A 20,119-nucleotide genomic window follows, 5' to 3' on the forward strand; every position below is an offset into this window, starting at 1 on the left:
GCCCAGGCTGGCCTCAAACTTGAAGCGATCCTCCTACTTCAGCCTCCTGAGTACAGGGATTATAGGCATACACTACCACATCCGGCTTAAATTCCTGATTTTTTGACGCAAAGTAATTTGCGAAGTTTGCATTGTTTTGCAGTACTAAATATGACATTTCATTATAATAATGTGAAATATAAATTATTAGTAGTAACTCAAATTGCTTTTAAAACCAGTTATGGATGTTGCACTTTATTTAACATACTTCCACACTGTAGCCTGACAAGACTTTAAAGTTTAGATAAAACCATCTCTGCTACTTAAAATTTATGCTAAAAGAACGGACTTCCTAAGAAGTGTGTTAGGGGCTTCAGGATCTGTGTCAGTTCTACCCAGAACATTAGTAGGAACTGCCATCCTTTATTGTGTGTATTTCTAAATGTCGGCTGTGGAACTGATTATCGGTTGCTTAGCAATCTAATACCAGCTTGTTGCTCCCTTTCTTGAACAGAGTGACAAGTCACAAAAACACTCTGATTCCAGTTACACTACTGCAGAGAAATGTGGATAATAAGACTGATCCACACATATTCAAGGTTAAAATTTTGCAATTCCCCTTCTTCGGTCAGGACAGCCAGATGAATTAGCATGGCCTAGGACATGAAAAACCTTCTAAGGACCATGAAGGTCCCCTCTAATGAAGGGCTGAGGACTCCACGGTGGAATGCTCCCTGTGGAGAACTATGCTCTTAATTATAATGAAGTTTGAACTGTACTTACCAGTCAGGTTCACGGTCATGAAGTAGAACAGTGGTTATCAGGGGTGGGGGCGGCGTTGGGATGGGGAGTTACGGCTTAATGGGTACAAAGGTTCACTGGGGGAAGAGGAGGAAGTTCCCGAGACGGTGGAGACAGTTGCACAGGAACGTGAATGTAGTGAATGTCACTGAACCGTTCACTCAGAAATGATAAAATGGTAACTTTTACGTTGCACATCATTTTGCTTCAATATACAAACAAATTTTAAAACTACACTTACATTAAATCCTGAAAGGTCAATGGCAATGGCAGGTTCATCTTCTCGGTCACCTTTAGGGGCAATCTGATTAAGCAGATGAAAATAGGCTCTTGAATCCTTTAAGGAAAGATAAACGACATATTTAAAGTGAATAAAATCTCATGAAATTTAGGGGGCAAAGTGCCCACCCTGAGGAAACCGCCCCACCCCCCAAAATGGAATAACAAACAACTTAGTCACTTTATTAATACAAATCACTTAAATTGCGCTATGCTGTTTTATACTTCAGAGATTTCAGCAGTCCTCTTGCCCACCTCAGAGCTAACGATGCTATTCCCTGTACCGGGAACGCGTCTCCCCCCGCCACACACATACACACTCCCCTCTCTCATCTATTTATACCTCCAAGCATAGTGTGAAGATTCAGGTCAAGTATTTTGTTTTTTGTTTTTTTTTTTTTTTTTTTTTTTGGTCTTTTTGAGACAGCGTCTGAGTATGCAGTTCAGGCTGCTTTGAGCTCACTTTGTAGCCCAAGCTGGTCTCGAACTCGCAACAATCCTCCTGCCTCAGCCTCCCGAGTGCTGGGATTACAGGCGTGCGCCACCACGCCCGGCTTCTCAGGTCAAGTATTTTGTCCCAGAAGGCTTCCCTACTTTTCTAGAATGAACCAGATAACTTCTTCTCTATTGTAAAGCACTCCCTGCCATCTCTATAATCACCTGTGACCACATTTTACGAAATCGTCATAGTCATGTTCACAGATGATTATTGTAATGCTCCGTACATACATATAGCTCCTCCAATCACAAAAGCAGGGTCTATTTTCCCTCCCCTTTTAGTTGGACTGGCCTTGGGACTCGTCTGACCAACAGAATGCTGTAAAAGTGATGGTCTAGAACTGCCAAATCATGACAGCCTCTGCTTCTCCTCCCTTTACCTAGGAAGTCCAACTGTCTGAGACTATCGTGCTGTGAGGAAGCCCAATCTGAACACGCGAAGGGGCCTGCTGGAGGTGCAATGCGGCACCATACATGTGACAGATGCCCTTGTACGCCTTCCAGGTGAGCCCACCTGACAGCTGAATGTAACCAGATTAGTGATAACTATACATGGTGAAGAACCACCCAGCAGAAGCATCAACCCACAAAATTATCAGGAATAATAAATCATTATTTTAAGCCAGTAAGTTTTGCATGGTTTGCTGTGTATAATTAGTAAGCTCCCCAAGAGGTATGTATCTGCGTCACCCATGGCTAGCACAATGCCCCACAGAGGGACAAAATAAATCTCTGAATGAGCTGAATCGAATTGAATTGTAGGAGGATTCAGAAGAAGAGAAACCCTGGGGGCTGGGGATTTAGCTCAGCGGCACAGCGCCTGCCTGGCAAGCGCAAGGTTGTAAGTTCAATTCCTGGTACCAGAAAAAAAACAAAAAACAGAAGAGAAACCCTGAAAGTAAACTTTTAAATCAGCAAGTAAAAGCAGAGAGAACAGTGTCGCTTCAAAGACAGCATGTGTCATCCAGGCCATTACAGCAAAAACATGTCTGAAAGAGCCGCCGTATCTAAACAGGGATTATGAATTAGAGACAGCACTGCTGTAAGATTTGGGAGGCTGAGGCAGGATTGCAAGTTCGGGCCAAGCGTGGGCAACCTGGCAAGGCTGTCCTAAAAATAAAAAGTGCTAAAGATGTAGCTCAGTGTCAAGGCCCTGAGTTCAGTCCCCAGTCAATCATTCATTCATACATACATATATATGCACACACATCTATACATGCATACATACACACATACATACATATATACTAGAAAAGAAAAAAGTCACCAGAAGCCAGTTTGGCAGTGCCTATACCAGCAATAACCTTAGGAGAGTTGTTAGGCAGAAATAAATGTCACTGTTGCTTTGAAAAGACTCTCGCAGTAGAGAGAAAAGTGTTTCAAGCTACTTTAGAAGCTGCACCTTAAGATCCTTCTCATCTACTGATTCCGTTGGCCTCAGACAATTTGGTTTCCCAGTAGTTAGTTCTTGGCGAAGTGGAAGTAGGAATATTGGTCAAACCCACAAGGGCCTCTACTACGGCACACAGATATGACCTCAGTCCAAATTAACAGATTAACAGCCTCACTATAACTTAGTAGATGTGTGGCATATAAAATGGGAAAGAATGATTTAACATGCAAAGGCTAACAGCTCCTTCTCACAGGCAGTTACAGTTCATATTAAAAATCAATAGAGCCACATATAGTGGCTCATGCCTATAATCCTAGCACTCAAGAGGCTGAGGCAGAAGGATCACAAATTGGAGGCCATCCTGTGTCACTTAGAGAGTTCAAGGCCAGCCTGAACTACATAAGAAGATCCGGTCTCAAAAACCCAAAATAATAAAACATACAAAGACACATACACACAAATATCTGGGGTTGGGTATGAAGCTGTGTAGTAGAAAGCTTGTCTAGCGTGCAGGAGGCCCTGGGCTCAATCTCCAGCACCAAACAAAAAAATTTTTTTTTAGTAAATCAGTTTAGTTCATTAAAAGATTTTGTGACTGTATTTGGGAGAATCTACTAGACAGAAAATATAAAACTTCATGTTGTATCTCAGTGTAAACTGAATTCAAGTTTAAGTCAGAACCCCCTTATTTTTCAAATTCCACACCCTTACTTCATGTCACAGATTTGAACACTAAAATGTAAACCTTAATGTCCTGGCTGAAGTTGCTGATGGTACGCCATCCTGCGTTGGTCAGGTGGTAGTTCACCCATCGTAGCAATAATTCCTCGGGAGAAAGCTTCATCAGCTCCTCAAGTTCTTCACCTTCATTGAGCAGTGCAATCAGAGCTAAAAGGAAAACAGTGAAAGCTAAGTTTTTCCTGCAGCAAGTATGTATCCATGCAAATGAACTATTTCTGATCATCGTACCTTCGTTCCTAGAAATTTCAATATCAGCAAAAAGACCAACTTTGATGATCTGCCAGAGAAGACCCAAGACCAAGTGAGGCTTTCCTTCTTTGAGGTCCTGTGCTCCGATGTTGACCACCGTACACCCAATGGCTGAGGCAGAATTCAGGGCTAGGTTTAAATTTTCCTAAATTGCCCAAAGCAAACAAACAAACAAAAGACATATGTATGTGGAAGTACTTTCTACGGTCTTATCTACAGGTTATCTGCAAGAGACAGTGGGTTGTAAAAATACCAGATTTTTAAACATAACAGATATTTTTATGATTAAATTACTACTAAAACATTACACGGTTTTGACCATCATCTGTATATCCCATCCCTTCCAAATCTGCATCTGCAGCCTGCATCTTCCCTGAACCCCGAATAAGCTCTACCTCTGGGTACACACTTGATTGCAGCCACCTGGATGTCCCACAAGTCCCTCAACCCAGTATGTCCCTAATAAACAAAATTTCTCACCATGTTTCCCCAGTCTTCCTCCCATTCCTATTAAAATTAGTTTTTCCTTATTTATTTACTCTCCTGACTGATGAGACCAAGCATCATTCTTCTTTTGCTTGCCCACTGTACCCAGTCACCAGCTTGTCAATTCCGCATTCTAAATACCCCTAAAGACCATCAGTATTCTTATTGAATCGTTTCCTTGCTTCCTAGTGACCATCCTCTGACTTGCACTCTCCACCCTGTCCTCTACAATTCTCTGCTGTCAGTGATCTTAGGAGGATATAAAGCTGATGGTGTTCTCCAGCTTTAGAACCCTTCAAATATTCCCTGTCATTACCGCTGACTATTCTCACTCTATTCCAGCTACACAGGGTTTTGAACTTAGAGTTTCCGCTGTCAAGAACATGTTTCCTCCAAAATACACAGCTGCTTTAAAACCCTCTCAAGTGCACCGAATCTGTGAAGGCTTCTCTAGTCATCCTACACAAAATGGCATCTGTGTAGCGCTTGCTGACACTTGTTATGCCCGTTACCATATTCCCTATTTTACTCCTTATCTCTCTGACATATTATATAGTTCTTTTTTTTTCTGGTCTTTTTGAGACAGGGTCTCACATTCAGTTCAGGCTGGGCTTGAGCTCACTTTGTAGCCCAGGCTGGTCTCAAACTTGTAACGATCCTCCTGCCTCAGCCTCCCAAGTGCTGGGATTATAGGTGTGCGCCACCACACCCAGCTCAATAGTTCTTTGGTTTTTGGGGGGGTTTCTTTGATACTGGAAATCAAACTCCTGACCTCACGCTTGCCAGGCAGGCACTTCTGCCGCTGAGCTATATCCCCGGCCCTTCTTTCTTGTTACAGCTCTCCCAATTAAGAGTATGAGCACTGTGATAAGAAGACCTTTGATCTGTTTGGAGATGCTTTCCAGTGCCTAAGCACATGTTATATGCTCAATAAATATTTACTGAATAGATGGATGAGTGGGGAAGCATGCATGAAAGCATGGAGGGAAAGAGAGGGTCAAGTTCAACTCTTTAGTGGGGCAATAAAAAATCTTCAGGACTTGACTATGGCCTCACCTTCTAACATCTCACAATAGACTGTGCTCTGGCCAAGGCAGTCTTTTCCCCTTGGCTTATAATATTCCTCTTTCCTCAGATCACAGGCTTGTTCCTCATATCTCTTTCCCTGAAACACCATCTCCTTCCCTGAATCATCTTCCACCCATAATCAGTCAGGTCTTTCCCTACACTTCTGTAGTAAGTTGCATATACACAAAAAGAAGGAAATTATTAACATATTTATATAACTCATTTGAATATATTTTAATGGCATATGCCCCTAGAAATTTTATTGCCTTCAGTTTATGAGTGTTGGATTAATGTTCTTTATTTTTATAAAGTCTCTGTTGGGAAGCACTTCAACAAATGATGTACAGTTAGGTTTCAATTCCAGAGAATTTTAAAGGTAACTGTTAAGATGGATTTTACAGATGAGGAAACCGAGGCACAGAGGTTACTCGGTGTCAGAGCTAAGGTTTCATCTCTGGTCCCCAAAGCCTATCCTTTGAATCATTACGCTGTACTGCAACTCTCATTTGGTAGTAGCAGTAGCAATTATTTAATGTTCTGGGGATAGCAGCGACTATGCACAGAAGTTTTCAAAACATCGTGAATATTTCAGTGGCTTTCTTTTGCAGTGTACTGAAGCAATTTACCTTGCCAGGCTCCAAGTAAATGGTGTATCCCTTGGGGATCAATCAAGAGTGATTTGAGTAAGTACTTAAAATTAAATTATTTTTGTAGTAGTATTAAGTAATGTTCTTTTAAATATAGTTCTCCCAAAAGTAGCAAAAGAACCAGAGAATTCTTTTAATATCTTTTTTTTTTTTTTTTGGTCTTTTTGAGACAGGGTCTCACTATGCAGTTCAGGGTGACCTTGAGCTCACTTTGTAGCTCAGGCTGGCCTCAAACTTGCAACGATCCTCCTGCCTCGGCCTCCCGAGTGCTGGGGTTACCGTGCACCACCATGCCCTGCTCCCTTTTAACATCTTTAAAATGTTGTAATTCACTACAAATAAACATGATTTTCAGTATAAAACTATATAAATTGCAAGTATTTTATAGAAGTCCTAGAAGACTTTTAATAGCTTCAAATGCTTTTAAGTTACCCTACATCAAATGAACACAACCTTTCAGAGACAGCCTCCGCAATCTACGGCTTGACCACGCATATTCTATCTCTTCTTCACAAAGCATAACAGATGTTTGTTTCACTTACGATACCCCAGAATACATTAGCAGAGGTGAGAACTAGACTGAAAATAATTTATTACACAGTAGCCCACTTTATGAGCACTAACTTCATGGAACTGTTTAAAAGAAACATGCAATTTCATTAAACTGACTTTCATAACAAGAATGAAAATTTCCTACCACTGTTCTCAGCCTGGACTCTTACAGCTGAAAAACCACTGTCTATGTTAATATGACTTTGTGCGTTATTCCTCTGGTCTTCACAAGCATGACTTTGCTGTCCCTCTGTCTTCATTAGCATGATTTTATTCTTCGTAGCAAAAGATTTGTTTACCACAGGCACTGCCTGAAAGACTCATCCGGCCTTCAATGGAAAGCACAAATGGACAGTTTATACGCTAAGATTCTTGTACTTCCTCACCTTGGAAACCTCTACTTGTTACTTCTGCCTAATGATCTTGGACTGTCGTATTGAGATCCTCACCTCATCTAAAGCAGGCTGCTCTCACCCCTTCTCTCACGCTAAAAAACCTACCTTAAACCACAATTCCAATTCTGAAATTCTAACCTTACCTTCCCAGCTCCGAGCCACGGCTAAAGCTTTGCAGATGTTGTTTTCTCTTACTGCGGTATAAAGTACCTCAGCTTTGTCTTTGGGTTGTGATAGGGATAGAAGAGAGAAACCTGCTTCCGTTGTTAATTTTATTTTTTAAAAATGTTGGCTGTACATACAGGTATATCAAATGTCTCACAAGGAATTAGCATCAAGAACTAGACTGAAAGTAAGGAGTCACCATATACATTCCTCATGTAAATAGTAGCTTGCATTTGGAAAATACTGCACTACTGGCCTACCAATTTGTAGGGAAGGGAACACCACTGCTATCTAAAGCCACTGGTAAACATCTGAAGGAGAACCCCGGAGAGAAGCTGTTCTCCAGTTTTACCATGGACAACTGCCCTGAGTGTCCACCCTTCCTTCTAAGGACTTATCTTGGTGGGAAAATATAGAAACAATGGGAGCTGGGCATGGTGGCACACGCCTGTAATCCCAGCACTTGGGAGGCTGAGGCAGGAGGATCGTTGCAAGTTTGATCCCAGCCTGGGCTATAAAGAGAGCTCAAGGCCAGCCTGAACTGTATAGCGAGACCCTGTCTCAAAAAGACAAAAAAACAAACAAACAAACAACAACAACAAAAAAAACAATGGGAAACCACAGACAACTGGAACATGAGCGAGGTGTTTCTCCACCTTCACTGTCGTACTATATAAAACAGGGTGCCCAACTTCTGGGGATATTAACAAAAGAAACAAGGAAAAACAGCAGTTCAGCTTGCACTACCCATTCACTTCCTCACACTTTTTCTTGTACATCAGTCTAAGAACTCGACATACACTGTTGTTTTAGATGGTTCCTTGTGTCCCTTTTGTTTTGATTACTTAACCATTCATTTACTAACATTCTCAAAAAATGTATTTTAAATTTCCTTTCTTTTATTTCCTATTACTTTGAAAATTTCTATTTCCCATAAAGGTTCAATTTTCAGACAAATACACTTTTGTTCATGATTTTTGGAGGGCTGTGCTATACATTTATTGGGTTAGTAAGAATAAAGGTATGATTTGTTCCTCAGGCTTCATCCTTATTGTACACATCAGCATTTTTATTCCATTAAAAAATGTCCATATGGGATATATAATGTTTTTCCTCCTTAACTGTAATTGTATGTAAAGCAAAATTAAGGTGATGTAGATATATGTGTGTGTGTTTATACGTAAGTAGGAAATATAAAATATGTACTTTATATGTATGAATATATTCATTGCAGTGGGTTTTTATAACATTTGGTAATGAACAAATTCCATTTCCTATAGCAAGCCTTGGATTGATTACCTGGCTTTTCGGTATCAAAGTCACTACCATTTGTACTTTTATTCATAGATTTTTATTTTTAGATTTTTTTTTTACTTTAAAGAGGAAAGAACAAAAACAAATGCAAAGACATAAACAAAATAATATAAACAATGAAAATGATACAGAATTTCAAACAAGGTGATAGGAAATTAACAATGGTTGTTGTATTACATATTGTTATCTTCAAATTGGTTACTCAGATAACCAGATATGGGCATGTAAGATTGATCAAACAATTAAACATTAACTGTTCCTTTCAACAAACCAATAGAAATTAGTAATACAATTCTCTTAGCTATCTTGCGTATGTGTGTGTATACATATATGTATGTGCATATGTGTGTATGTGTGTGTGTGTGTGTGTGTGTGTGTGTGTGCATATTTTCCCTTCCTTTTTTCTTTCTACATATATATATTTTTTGAGACAGGGTCTTGCTATATAGTTCAGGCTGGCCTCAAACTAGAAGTGATCTTCCTGCCTCAGCCCCCCTACTGTGGGATTACAGGGATGTGCCACCAAGCCCAGCCTTGCCCTGTACATCATTTTTATCTTTTTCTTCTTTTATGTATCATGATAACACATAAACCTACCATCATAAGGTCAAAAACAATATTACTACAATCTCACAGTCTTTTTTTTTCTTTTTATGAGACAGGGTCTGACTTTGCAGTCAGGCTGGCCTTGAACTCACTGTGTAACCCAGGCTGTCCTCGAACTCACAGGGATCTTCCTGCCTCAACCTTCTGAGTTCTCACACCTGGCATCAACCTTACAATCTTTAAAAAATACATTAGACTTCTTTGGAATAAAGTTTCATGTGAAACTAGCAGTTTTTCTAGCAGACTTACTATTCTCAGTTCTAAAACCCTGAACAAACAAGACAGATTTAATACCGCATATATATTAACATTTTTCTTTCAAATTCTCCATCTTTTCTCATTCTACCCTCTTTCCAGCTTCAGAAAGGCTTAGACTATTACTCATATTTGAAGAATACTATTGTAGAAAATAAAACTGTGTAATATTTAGCCCCTAAGATCCAATATGTGGCTGTTGAGAAATATATACAGAGTTTTTGTTTTCTTTAACACGATACATGTAAGTATTAAAGGTAAAACCAAACAGTAAGTTCATAAAATAGTAAGAAAGATGTATTTCAGACTCAGTGCCACAAAAAGTTATGTGACCCGTGTACCCTAAAAATAAGACGATGTGAATATTGTCAATATTTGTGGGGGTTAGACAAAGATACTAGGACAAGATGTGAAAGAAAATAATCTTGTGACAATTCCAGTTGGAAATGGGCTTCTTCAAGAATGGTAGTTTCGCTGGGCGTGGTGGCACACACCTGTAATCCCAGCTGAGGCAGGAGGATCGTTGCGAGTTCGAGGCCAGCCTGGGCTACAAGTGAGCTCAAGCCCAGCCTGAACTACATGTGAGACCCTGTCTCAAAAAACAAAACAAAACAAACAAACAAAAAAACCCAGTAGTTTCTACTATGGCTATGCAACATTATTGGCCTATTGGCAGGTAGAGTAGGGGCAGGGGAGAAAGCTGTGTAGTCAACATCCAATTTTATACTTCTCAAGGATAACACAATATAGGGGGAACTCCTTCCATAGTCCAAGACTATGTACCACTGCCCTTAGGTCTTCTAGAGAGAGAAATACACCTATACCTTATAATGAAATTGACTCCTAGGAGGAGTCAAGGGAGTAACTTTACATGGTATGTTTAGAACAATGACTAGCACCTAGTAAATATTTGATAAATATTAATATCCACCCATTTGCGTCCAGGTTTTGAAGAGGAACATGTGGTAACTTCACATTCTTAGACTGAACAGAGTATGGAGAAGATGACTACTATACAATCTTATTTAAGAAGAATAAAACCTCTGTGAAATGGTAAAACATGATAGAACTTTTCAATGTTCACTTTTTTTTTTTTTTTTTTTTGGTACCGGGAATCAAACTCAGGACCTTGCACTTGCCAAGCAGGCGCCTGTGCCGCTGAGCTACATCCCCAACCCATCGATGTTCATTTTTCAACTAACCAACAACACCTGCATTGAGGCTGGGAGTTTAACCCAACAGTAGGGCCAGGGATATAGCTCAGCGGCGTAAGCGCCTGACTGGCAAGTGCAAGGTCCTGAGTTCAATTCCCAGTATGAAAAATAGTGATAATAATAATAATCCAACAGTAGCCTGTACAATGCCCAACACCACAAGAAAATAAAAAAGGAACACCAGCATCAAATAAATAATAATCAAATAACTCAGTAATTACAACCATATAAACTAGTAGGTTAAAGAAATTTATCTAAGATACACAGAATCTTAATTTCATTACAAAATGCAACTGAATTTTCCAAGTTTTTATAAGCAAACAGAATTATGTAAAATCAGAAGTTTAACTTGGGCCCCAACATCCACTGATAAAGGCTTTATGCTGTATTTTGTAACCTAGTAACATATTTCTAGTAAAGGGCAAATACTTACAGAAACTGTGAAAGGAGTGAGTTTTTTCTTATTAATGGCTCTTTCATCAATTGTATCTGGTTCAGACAAGTTGATCATTTTGCTAAGGAGAAAAATGGGAATGATATCGTTTAAAATTCCCAGAAATGTTTTTAGTTTATTTTTGCTAGCAGTCACAATGTTAAATTTTGAAAAAAAATCAATTTCTGTAAACTATAAATTCATGTCAGAGACTGAATTTCTCAAATCTAAGAAATATTCCCTAGTCTAAAACAAATCTATTATTTATTGCAGTGCTCTTAGCATTTATGCCTAAATGTTTTAACCATCTTATACTTTTTCTATTTGTGTCTTTATTTCATTCAATCACTGCCAACTTTCAGCAGGCTGAAATGTAAACAAATAGTTCCATAAAGTGGTATCGACATTGTTTAAGTTATGTATTGTTATTGCAGAAATACAAGAAGCCAGAGACTTTAAGACTTTGATAATTCAGACACTTTTAAAAGAAAATACCACTTTTGTCTGACCATTTTAGAATATATTTATCTTTTAAAACCAACACAGGAACATGAAGGTCAGAGGAAGTAGATGGGGTCAAGACCTATTTTACACATAATGTCCAACACACGGATACCTGTATTCATGGGTAGGAATTTGTTCTGTTTTCTTTTTCTTTTTAAGTAAATACACAGAAAAGACTAAAGAAAATGTGCTATGGTATTTAGAAAAGTTAATTATGGAATATTTGTGATAGTTACTTTCTTCTTTAGAAGTTTCCTATCTTTTATAAATTAAAAAAAAGATATCTGCTTTTTATAAAGTTTCTGGTACTACACCAAATAGTATAAAGACAAAGACATGCCCTTAGAATTTACAACATAGGGCCAGGGATATAGCTCAGTGGCACAAGCACCTGCCTGGCAAGCACAAGATCCTGAGTTCGATTCCCGGTACCCGAAAAAAAAAAAGAATTTACAACATAGTGAGCAGAACAGACTGCGAAGAACAAAAGTTTCATAAGAACATTATTTTCACTTCATAATTAAAGTTTGTCATCTTTTTATATTGCCTGGTGTTCCTTTCCCATTTGGTTCAGTAATGAACACTTCCTTGATAGAAAGTGAAAAAAGAAACCATGTACAAATTTAAAAATGCATCTAAGGACTAACTCAAAAGTTTCCTGGGGGCGGGGGTGGGATAGTTCAACTGCATGGTGCCCAAGGTTCTGAGTTCCATTTCCAATTCCAAAAGAAAAGAAGTTTCCAAGCATTATTATGGTAATATATGTGAAAGGAATTTTTAAAAATAAAGGATTGGCCAGGCGTGGTGGTGCACACCTGTAATGTCAGCATTCAGGAGGCTGAGGCAGGAGGATCACGGCAAGTTTGAGACCAGCCTGGGCTACAAAGTGAGCTCAAGGCCAGCCTGAACTGCATACAGAGACCCTGCCTCAAAAAGACAAAAATAAATAAATAAATGAAACGAAGGACTCTATTAGAAGGTAAAGTTTGGAAAACAGCATTTAATTTACTATGGAATATAAATCCTTCCAGACCTATGTACTAACTCAAAACAACAAAATGGACTTGGCGAATTGTAGTTTTCCTGGACTCTTCCTCAATGCGGACACCAAGAACACAGCTCTGTTACTCAGCATGCAGCTCACCAAAGAAGGATGCCATCCGCGAGTGATCTGAAGAGACTGCCATCGTTGGGATTCATGGGTAAAAGATGCTTACAGTCAGGGTCATTCTCTAAGGCTTTGTTTATCCAGTTCACAAAGGCCACTTTTTCTTCCTCTGAAAACAGAAAAGTCTGCATAGGCAAACCTCATTTCACAGAATTATCACACAACAAAAACACACTGCTCAAAGATAGTGAATTACTATTATTAAAACTCCACTCAAGCTCTAAAAGGTTTAACACAGGGAATTCATCTCACTTTTTCCTCAGAATATTAAGGAAGGAAGACATGTATCTTAAGTGGGCACAATAAATATTTGGTTGGAGTCTAAAATCTTTCCAAACATTATTACTTCTGAAATCTAACGAACCAGAAGCAGAACATCAGAATTTTTTTTAAAAAAATACACACACACATGCTCACAAATACAGACAGATATTTAAATAAGGGGAAAATACCCCCAAAATGGATCTTTGGATCTAAGGTAATAAATCTTACCCCCTAAAAGATATTTAGAGAGCTGTGATTTTGACTTACAACAGATACGGTGAATTTAATCAAGAGTTTTCGGGGATATAGCTCTTGCTCATACACACACATACACACAGTTATTGAAATGACTAAAACAACTCCATCTCTAAGAAATTTTTACAGGAAGAAAACCACCAAGCCCAGTTACAGCACTGTTCTTAGCTATCACCATCAACAATCCTCAACACATGTACTCTGGAGTATGGACACTGATCTTCAAGCAGAAAATGTCACTGGGCTATTCGGTACGGAGAGTAGGAAGGAACTTAAAGTAGAAATGTTCTATATGTAAATAATATGTAAATATAATAATGTAAATATAAGAGAGTACTTAACAATATAAAATTTCAAAGTAATTTTCCTGGCGTGGAAAATTACTGCATGCAGCACTTCAGCACTCGGGAGGCTGAGGCAGGAGGATCATTGTGAGTTCGAGACCAGCCTGGGCTACACAGTGAGCTCAAGGCTCAAAAAAACAAAAAAAAAAAAAAATTTCAAAGTAATTAATCTCTATTTCCATCAGAGAGTACCATATATGAGCTGGCCTCCTCAATTTCTACCCCAGTACCTAGACTTGGGTAATTCCCTAAGGGCATATTTGACAGGTATCCCCCAAATTTAACCATCACCACACATAGACATCAAAGACACAAGGGGCTGGGGATATAGCTCAGTGGCACAAGCCCCTGCCTGGCAAGTGCAAAGTCCTGAGTTCAATTCCCAGTACGAAAAAAATAAAAAATAAAAACACAAACTACTAGTATCTCCCCTTTTGTACATACAATAATCTGTCTCTTACCTACTTGCCACAACCTACATAAATCCTTAGAAAGACTGAGAAGTTCAGAGATGTAAAGATCACTAAAATATTATACTTGCCATCAAGGAATTTCACTGTAATGGTAAAAGAGAAGTAGAAAGAAATTTAACATAAAGGAAACATTGCATATATAGGGTGCAACGTTTTAAAATTTTAAAGGAAGAATCATCTGTGACTGAGTTGGTCAGGAAAAGCCTTTACAGAGCAGATGTGGTGGCACATGCCTGTAATCCCAGGGGGGTGAGGCCAGAAGATTACTCAAGCCCATAAGACCAATGTAGAGAAAACAGGAAGACATCCACCTCAAAAACAGAATTTATGAAGGAAACACTATTTGCAAGGTAGAAGGTGGTAATGGGAACGAAATGGGGAGATATGTGAGACACGGGAACCAGGAATGAGAGACCAAGTCACAACCCCTGGGATGGTTGTACTTTTTTTAATGGATAATATCAAGTATTGGTGAAGGTATGAAAAAAAAACATGCATAACTGATGGAAGTGTAAAACAATGCAGTAATTTTGAAAACAATTCGCCAGTTCCTTAAAATATCAAACATATAGCTACCAAAAGATCCAGGAATTCCACTCCTAGGTATATACTTAAAGAGAACTTAAAGGTTATGACCACACCATAAAGGTGTACATGGTGTTCATACATTATTTTTCATAATAGCCCAAAAAAGGAAATGGCCCAAATATTCATAAAGATAAACAAAATGTGGCATTACACTTAGAATGGAATATTCAGCCATAAAAAGAAACAAGGTATGATATATGCTATCACATGAACTTTAGAAATATGCCAGTAAACTGTCTATAAAATGAAAAGCCACTACAATATGATTCCATTTATACAAAATTTCCAGAACAGTCAAATCCATAGAATTAGAAAATAGCTTAATAGTTGCAGAGGTTTCTGGAAGGTGGAAATGCGAAATGACTAACAATGACTTTCAAGGTTTCTCTTGGTGTAAGCAGAAAATTTTGAAATCAAATGGTGATAACAATTGCACAGGTCTGTTAATATTTTAAAAAGTACTGAATTATACACTTACAAGGGGTGAATTTCATAGTAAGCCAATTGCATCTCAGTAAAGCTGCAATTTTTAAAAAGCCATTAAATGTTGTATATAGTTTTCCAGGGTGTATTCATAGATTTACAAAAAAATCATCAAGCCACACACTTAAGGTTTGCTGTATGTAGTTTATTATTTATATTTTATACTAAGCAAGCAAGAAATGGCATCTTAGACAAGTGATTACCTCTGGGAAGAAATATTGCTAACTGAGTATGAGGAAGCCATACAGGGTGATAAAATATTCCATATCTTGATCTGGTTGGGAGCTGCATGGATGTAGCTACATGGATGTATACACACATGTAAAAACTCACTGAGCCATATACGTAAGATTACAGCACTTTGCTCAGTGTGTATTTTATTTTATTTATTGGGTTTTTTTGTCTTGTTTTAAAAAACTATTTCAGTTAAATGAACAAGCAGAAACTGAGGTTAGGGGTAAGTACATTTCAAAAAGCAGAGATAGCAATTATCAACTACTGCCTTTATTACTATCTCTCTAGTGGGAAAAGGCTAGGGAAAAAAATACAATGGATAGGAGAAACATGAGCATATCATTTGAGGAAAATCTAATTAGGAAGAAAATCAAGAGGATAATTAACATTCAGATCTAAAGGAAGAAAGAAAGAAGAATTTTAGGAACTGTTGTCCAACATTTCAAAAGCATAGTTCTAAGTGCATTAATATGAATAAAAAGGAGCTTGTCCAAAGGTTCTGAGACATCTTGACCCTGAGAAGGAAGCTTAACTCCTCACCTTAAGAGTTAATGTGACTCTGGATTTCCCACTGGGCAGCAATCCAGTGATTCTATCAGATCAAGCAAATCAGGTGCTATGTTCTCTAATCACTTGGTGGTTTGATAAAAAAATGAATCAAGTATCTCAGCTCTTGGAAAATGGAAGGGGGAACTATAATAAGGCTCTCCACTATTCCTCGATCAAATCTAAATATAATGCCACCTTACCAGTCAGGATGAAAAACCCACTCAAAAGTCACAATGAAACACAACAAGTGCTAAAATACAAGCTTTCATTTTGTTTTTAATTTCTCTGATGAACCTGACCCACAGAATGAACATATTCATTCTGGTGATTTTAAGACTTTCCATTTTAACAGCTCTAATACTGAGATACACTTTAAATTTGATGTCATGGTATAATTGAATCAGGATCTTCCCCCCTCAGTGATACATAAAATAATGGTATTTAATCACGATGAGGAGCATCTTACGTAAGAAGAAATGTGGCACTTAATGAATCAGTAACTAAAAGATCAAATTTGGAGGGCTGCCGGGCGTAGCGGCACATGTCTGTAATCCCAGCACTCGGGAGGCTGAGGCAAGAGGATCGTTGTGAGCTTGAGACCAGCCTGGGCTACAAAGTGAGCTCAAGCCCAGCCTGAACTGCATAGGGAGACTCTGTCTCAAAAAGACCAAAAAAAAAAAAAATTTGGAGGGTCAAGTTACCTGAATAAGAATGCTGCGTGCCCTCGCTGGAAATGGATGAGGTTCCTCCAATAGCAGTAATTCCTTCCCTCTTGTTAATTATTTTTCGGAATGTTTTGCTGATATCTTTGCTTTTTAACTCTTGCATTAGCTGGAATAGAATAGAAGTAAAATCGAGATTTGATCAAATAATCATGAAAATTTGGTGACAGGAGGACATTTATTTAGACATCCTTATTTGAAATGACACAGAAATAAATATAAATCAGGTATTCCCACAGGTAATGCTTGTGTACACAGATAACTCTCATGTCATTTACCAATAAAACAAAACGGGCAAATATTTGTGCTCCAGCCCCTGAAAGAAATTAAAATTTACATTTAAGGTGAACACACAAAATTGTTCTTAGAGACTGGCCATGACTGTTTTACTAAAAACCTAGGAAATTACATGATAAATTTTTAAAATGCCTTCATGAAGGCATTTTTCTGCCTAAACATCCTAAATTCGTACATGTTAAAGCATGTCAAGCCTATTAGGAAATAGCATAGGCTTATAGAAACTCCCTTTCCTTTTTGTTTTGTTTTTTGTTTTTTTTTTGTCTTTTTCAGAGAGGGTCTCTCTATGCAATTCAGGCTGGCCTTGAGCTCACTTTGTAGCCCAGGCTGGTCTTGAACTCACAGTGATCCTCTTGCCTCAGCCTCCCGAGTGGTAGGATTACAGGCGTGTGCCACCACGCCCAGCAGAAACTCCCTTTCCAAACATTCCTACTGCACTCTCCTGAGCCTGGCAAGACTGAATTCATTAATTTCTCCAGTAATTTGTATTTTTTAATGCAAATCCAATCATGTCACTTTACACTGTATTACCCTACCTGCTCTTAGGATAAAAACAAAAACAAAAAAAAGAGGATAAAAACAAAAATCTTGTAAGGGCCTGCAGGCCTGATCCTTTCCAACTACATTCCTTACTCTTTACCATCTCAGCTCCAGCCACAATAGCCCTTTGTGCAACTGTTTAAAGAGCTATCCACTACCTCTAAAGCCACAGCCTCTACAAATGCTGTCATCTCTATCTGCCTCACGTTATTCCTCCTTTTCTGTGTTTTTGGTTTTTTTCTCCACAGCCAAGTCTTGCTCTCTCTCCCAGGCTGGGCTCAAACTACCGATCCTCCTGCCTCAGTCTCTCAACTGCTGAGATCACAGATGTGTGCCGCCACACCTGGCTTCACCTCCTCCTGACCCCAGTGTCCATTTAACATCTTTCTTTAGATCTCAGTTCAGTCTTCACAACTTAAGGGATACCCTCCCGCGTTCTCCAGCCTCCCCCTCAAGGTCCAGTTCCTTCTACTACCAACTTTCGTGGGACCTGTACCATCCTGGCATAGCAGTTACCACAATTGGTATCTTTCACTCATCTATGTGATTGGTTGTTTTTTTTTTTTTTTTTGGTTTTTTTCCGGTACAAGGAATTGAACTCTCGACCTTGCGCTTGCCAGGCAGGCACTGTGCTGCTGAGCTAAATCCCCAGCCCCTCATCTATGTGATTCTGCTTTCTCTACCACATGTAAAGTCCATGAAAGCAGGATTCATGTCTCTTTTGCTCACTGCATCATTCACAGTGCCTAAAGTTTAAATATTTGCCTAGTGAATGAAGACTACAAAAGCAGGTAACTCATATTTCATAAATATTTATTCAGCTATATTAATGGGCATCAATAAGCACTGAGTTCACATATAATTATTCTAGAGGATGAAGCATTATTATCTAAAAGCCTAACTTCCATTCAATGATATTTCCCTTTGCTTTACAAATTATTTGTGGGAATTATTTTTTCTACAATAGTAATTGTTGTTAACATTATCATGATTTTAGAGGAATACTTTTTCTTCCCTCTACAGCCAAATCTAACCAAAGCTAGCAATGTCATTCTTAAAATTCTTTTTGAAGCAAAAGGATCAGTAGCTAGGAGAGGATTTGATTACTTACTGACACAAACTCTTCAAAACTGATTTTGCCATCTTTGTTGTTGTCAGCAACTGCTAGAATTTTCTCCACAATCTCGCGCACCTTATAGCCAGGAAGAGGAAGGCTTGCTTCCTTAAATAGGTCCTGAAGTTCGTAGTCACTCACATATCCACTGTTGTCAATGTCTGTAACGATACATTATGAGCTGTCAGATATCACTGGTACTGTGCAGACATGCACTCAGCCATACAGAGGATTCACATGCACACAGACCTTTTTAAGTTTGTTTTACAAGTGGCAGTAGCCTGTTTCTTGCACCTAAACTGACCAGAGGATGCTACATGGTTTATCAAAACACTCATATTTAAATGGAATCCATCTCTATAGATTTAAGGCCCCAGTATGTATTAAGTTCACAGTACAGACAATGCTCTGGCAAACTCAGTTTTAGCACATGACTAAGTTTCAAAGAAACAAGCCTGGAGAGGTCTCAGATATCCAGAAGAAATATGTCAGCAGTGTTCAAGAGGGAACACTCATCTGGAAGTGAACTCAATGGAACTTACAAATTAATGTATTGCCCCCACATTCCATATAAAATATGCGTATCATGTAAAGTATACATGAAGTATTTTCATTCTACATTTCACTTGGTGGGAGTTCATTTCATCTGTCAATAATTCATTGCTTCTTCATTATGTATTTATGATACCATTATGTATACTGAATCATGTCTGATGTCATTTTGAGATCAGGTGTTCAAGAAATTTCACATCTATATTTGAGCTTTTGGAAACAGGTTTCTAGGTGTTTTCACGTTATCACTGAAATGCCCCTCCCTGGGCGGTTTTCCCCTGAGACTGGGTATCACTTCTTGACTCAGGACAAAGGTAACACAAAGCACTTCTGCCCACAGTTGGCAACAGAGCTTTGAGTTGTGTCATTGTTGCTTGGATCCACCTTGCATAGGGTCTCTCTGCTCATCTGCTAATGGTTCTTTGTTTCCTGCATTTCTTTTTCCTTTCAATAAAAGAGCTATCATCACTGTAACTGAATTAATGATAATTAGCTCTACTGTGCAAGTATATTGCTATAATTTAAGTCATCTAGGAAGCTGAATTATTGATATGTCAATAATAATATTGCTTTCTTTGAATTTTGAGCAAATCCTCATTATTAATATACCACTAATTCTGAAACATGTCCCATAATTCTGCAATATACAAAAAACACTGTTTATTTCTGTACTACCACTACAGTGGGAAATATTTTTAAGTTTAAAAACTGAGGAAGTTATTTACCTGTCAAACATCATGTTAAACTAAAATATTTAACTAGTTAGGACCTGAAGAGCTTTGAAAATGGATAGATTTGGGTGCTTACATCCCAGCTCTATCCCTACAACTTCTGTGGCTTGGGCATGATGTAACACTAACTAATGACATATATTCTCCGTCAAGTGATTTGTTAATAACTTTACTTACCTTATCTTACTAAATCTTCACAACTTTAAAGTAGTCACTAATGTCTTTC

General features: G+C 38.4%; 1 protein-coding gene across 2 annotated transcripts in view; it reads right to left on the bottom strand.

The window, feature by feature from the left end:
* The window catches only part of Pls1 (plastin 1), a 108,937-nt gene that overhangs the window by 22,258 nt on the left and 66,560 nt on the right, over positions 1-20,119 (bottom strand). For both annotated transcript variants that reach the window (XM_005407737.2, XM_013506262.1), the window contains exons 3-9: positions 18,608-18,771; positions 16,639-16,768; positions 12,724-12,856; positions 11,076-11,157; positions 3,920-4,085; positions 3,696-3,838; positions 1,022-1,117 (exon numbers count right to left, since the gene is read on the bottom strand). In XM_005407737.2, the coding sequence (XP_005407794.1) occupies positions 1,022-1,117; positions 3,696-3,838; positions 3,920-4,085; positions 11,076-11,157; positions 12,724-12,856; positions 16,639-16,768; positions 18,608-18,771 (914 nt within the window). The remainder of the gene's footprint in view (positions 1-1,021; positions 1,118-3,695; positions 3,839-3,919; positions 4,086-11,075; positions 11,158-12,723; positions 12,857-16,638; positions 16,769-18,607; positions 18,772-20,119) is intronic.

Source organism: Chinchilla lanigera, unplaced genomic scaffold, assembly GCF_000276665.1.
Source record: "Chinchilla lanigera isolate Chin_1 unplaced genomic scaffold, ChiLan1.0 scaffold00107, whole genome shotgun sequence".
In the NCBI taxonomy this organism is placed as follows: Eukaryota; Metazoa; Chordata; class Mammalia; order Rodentia; family Chinchillidae; genus Chinchilla; species Chinchilla lanigera.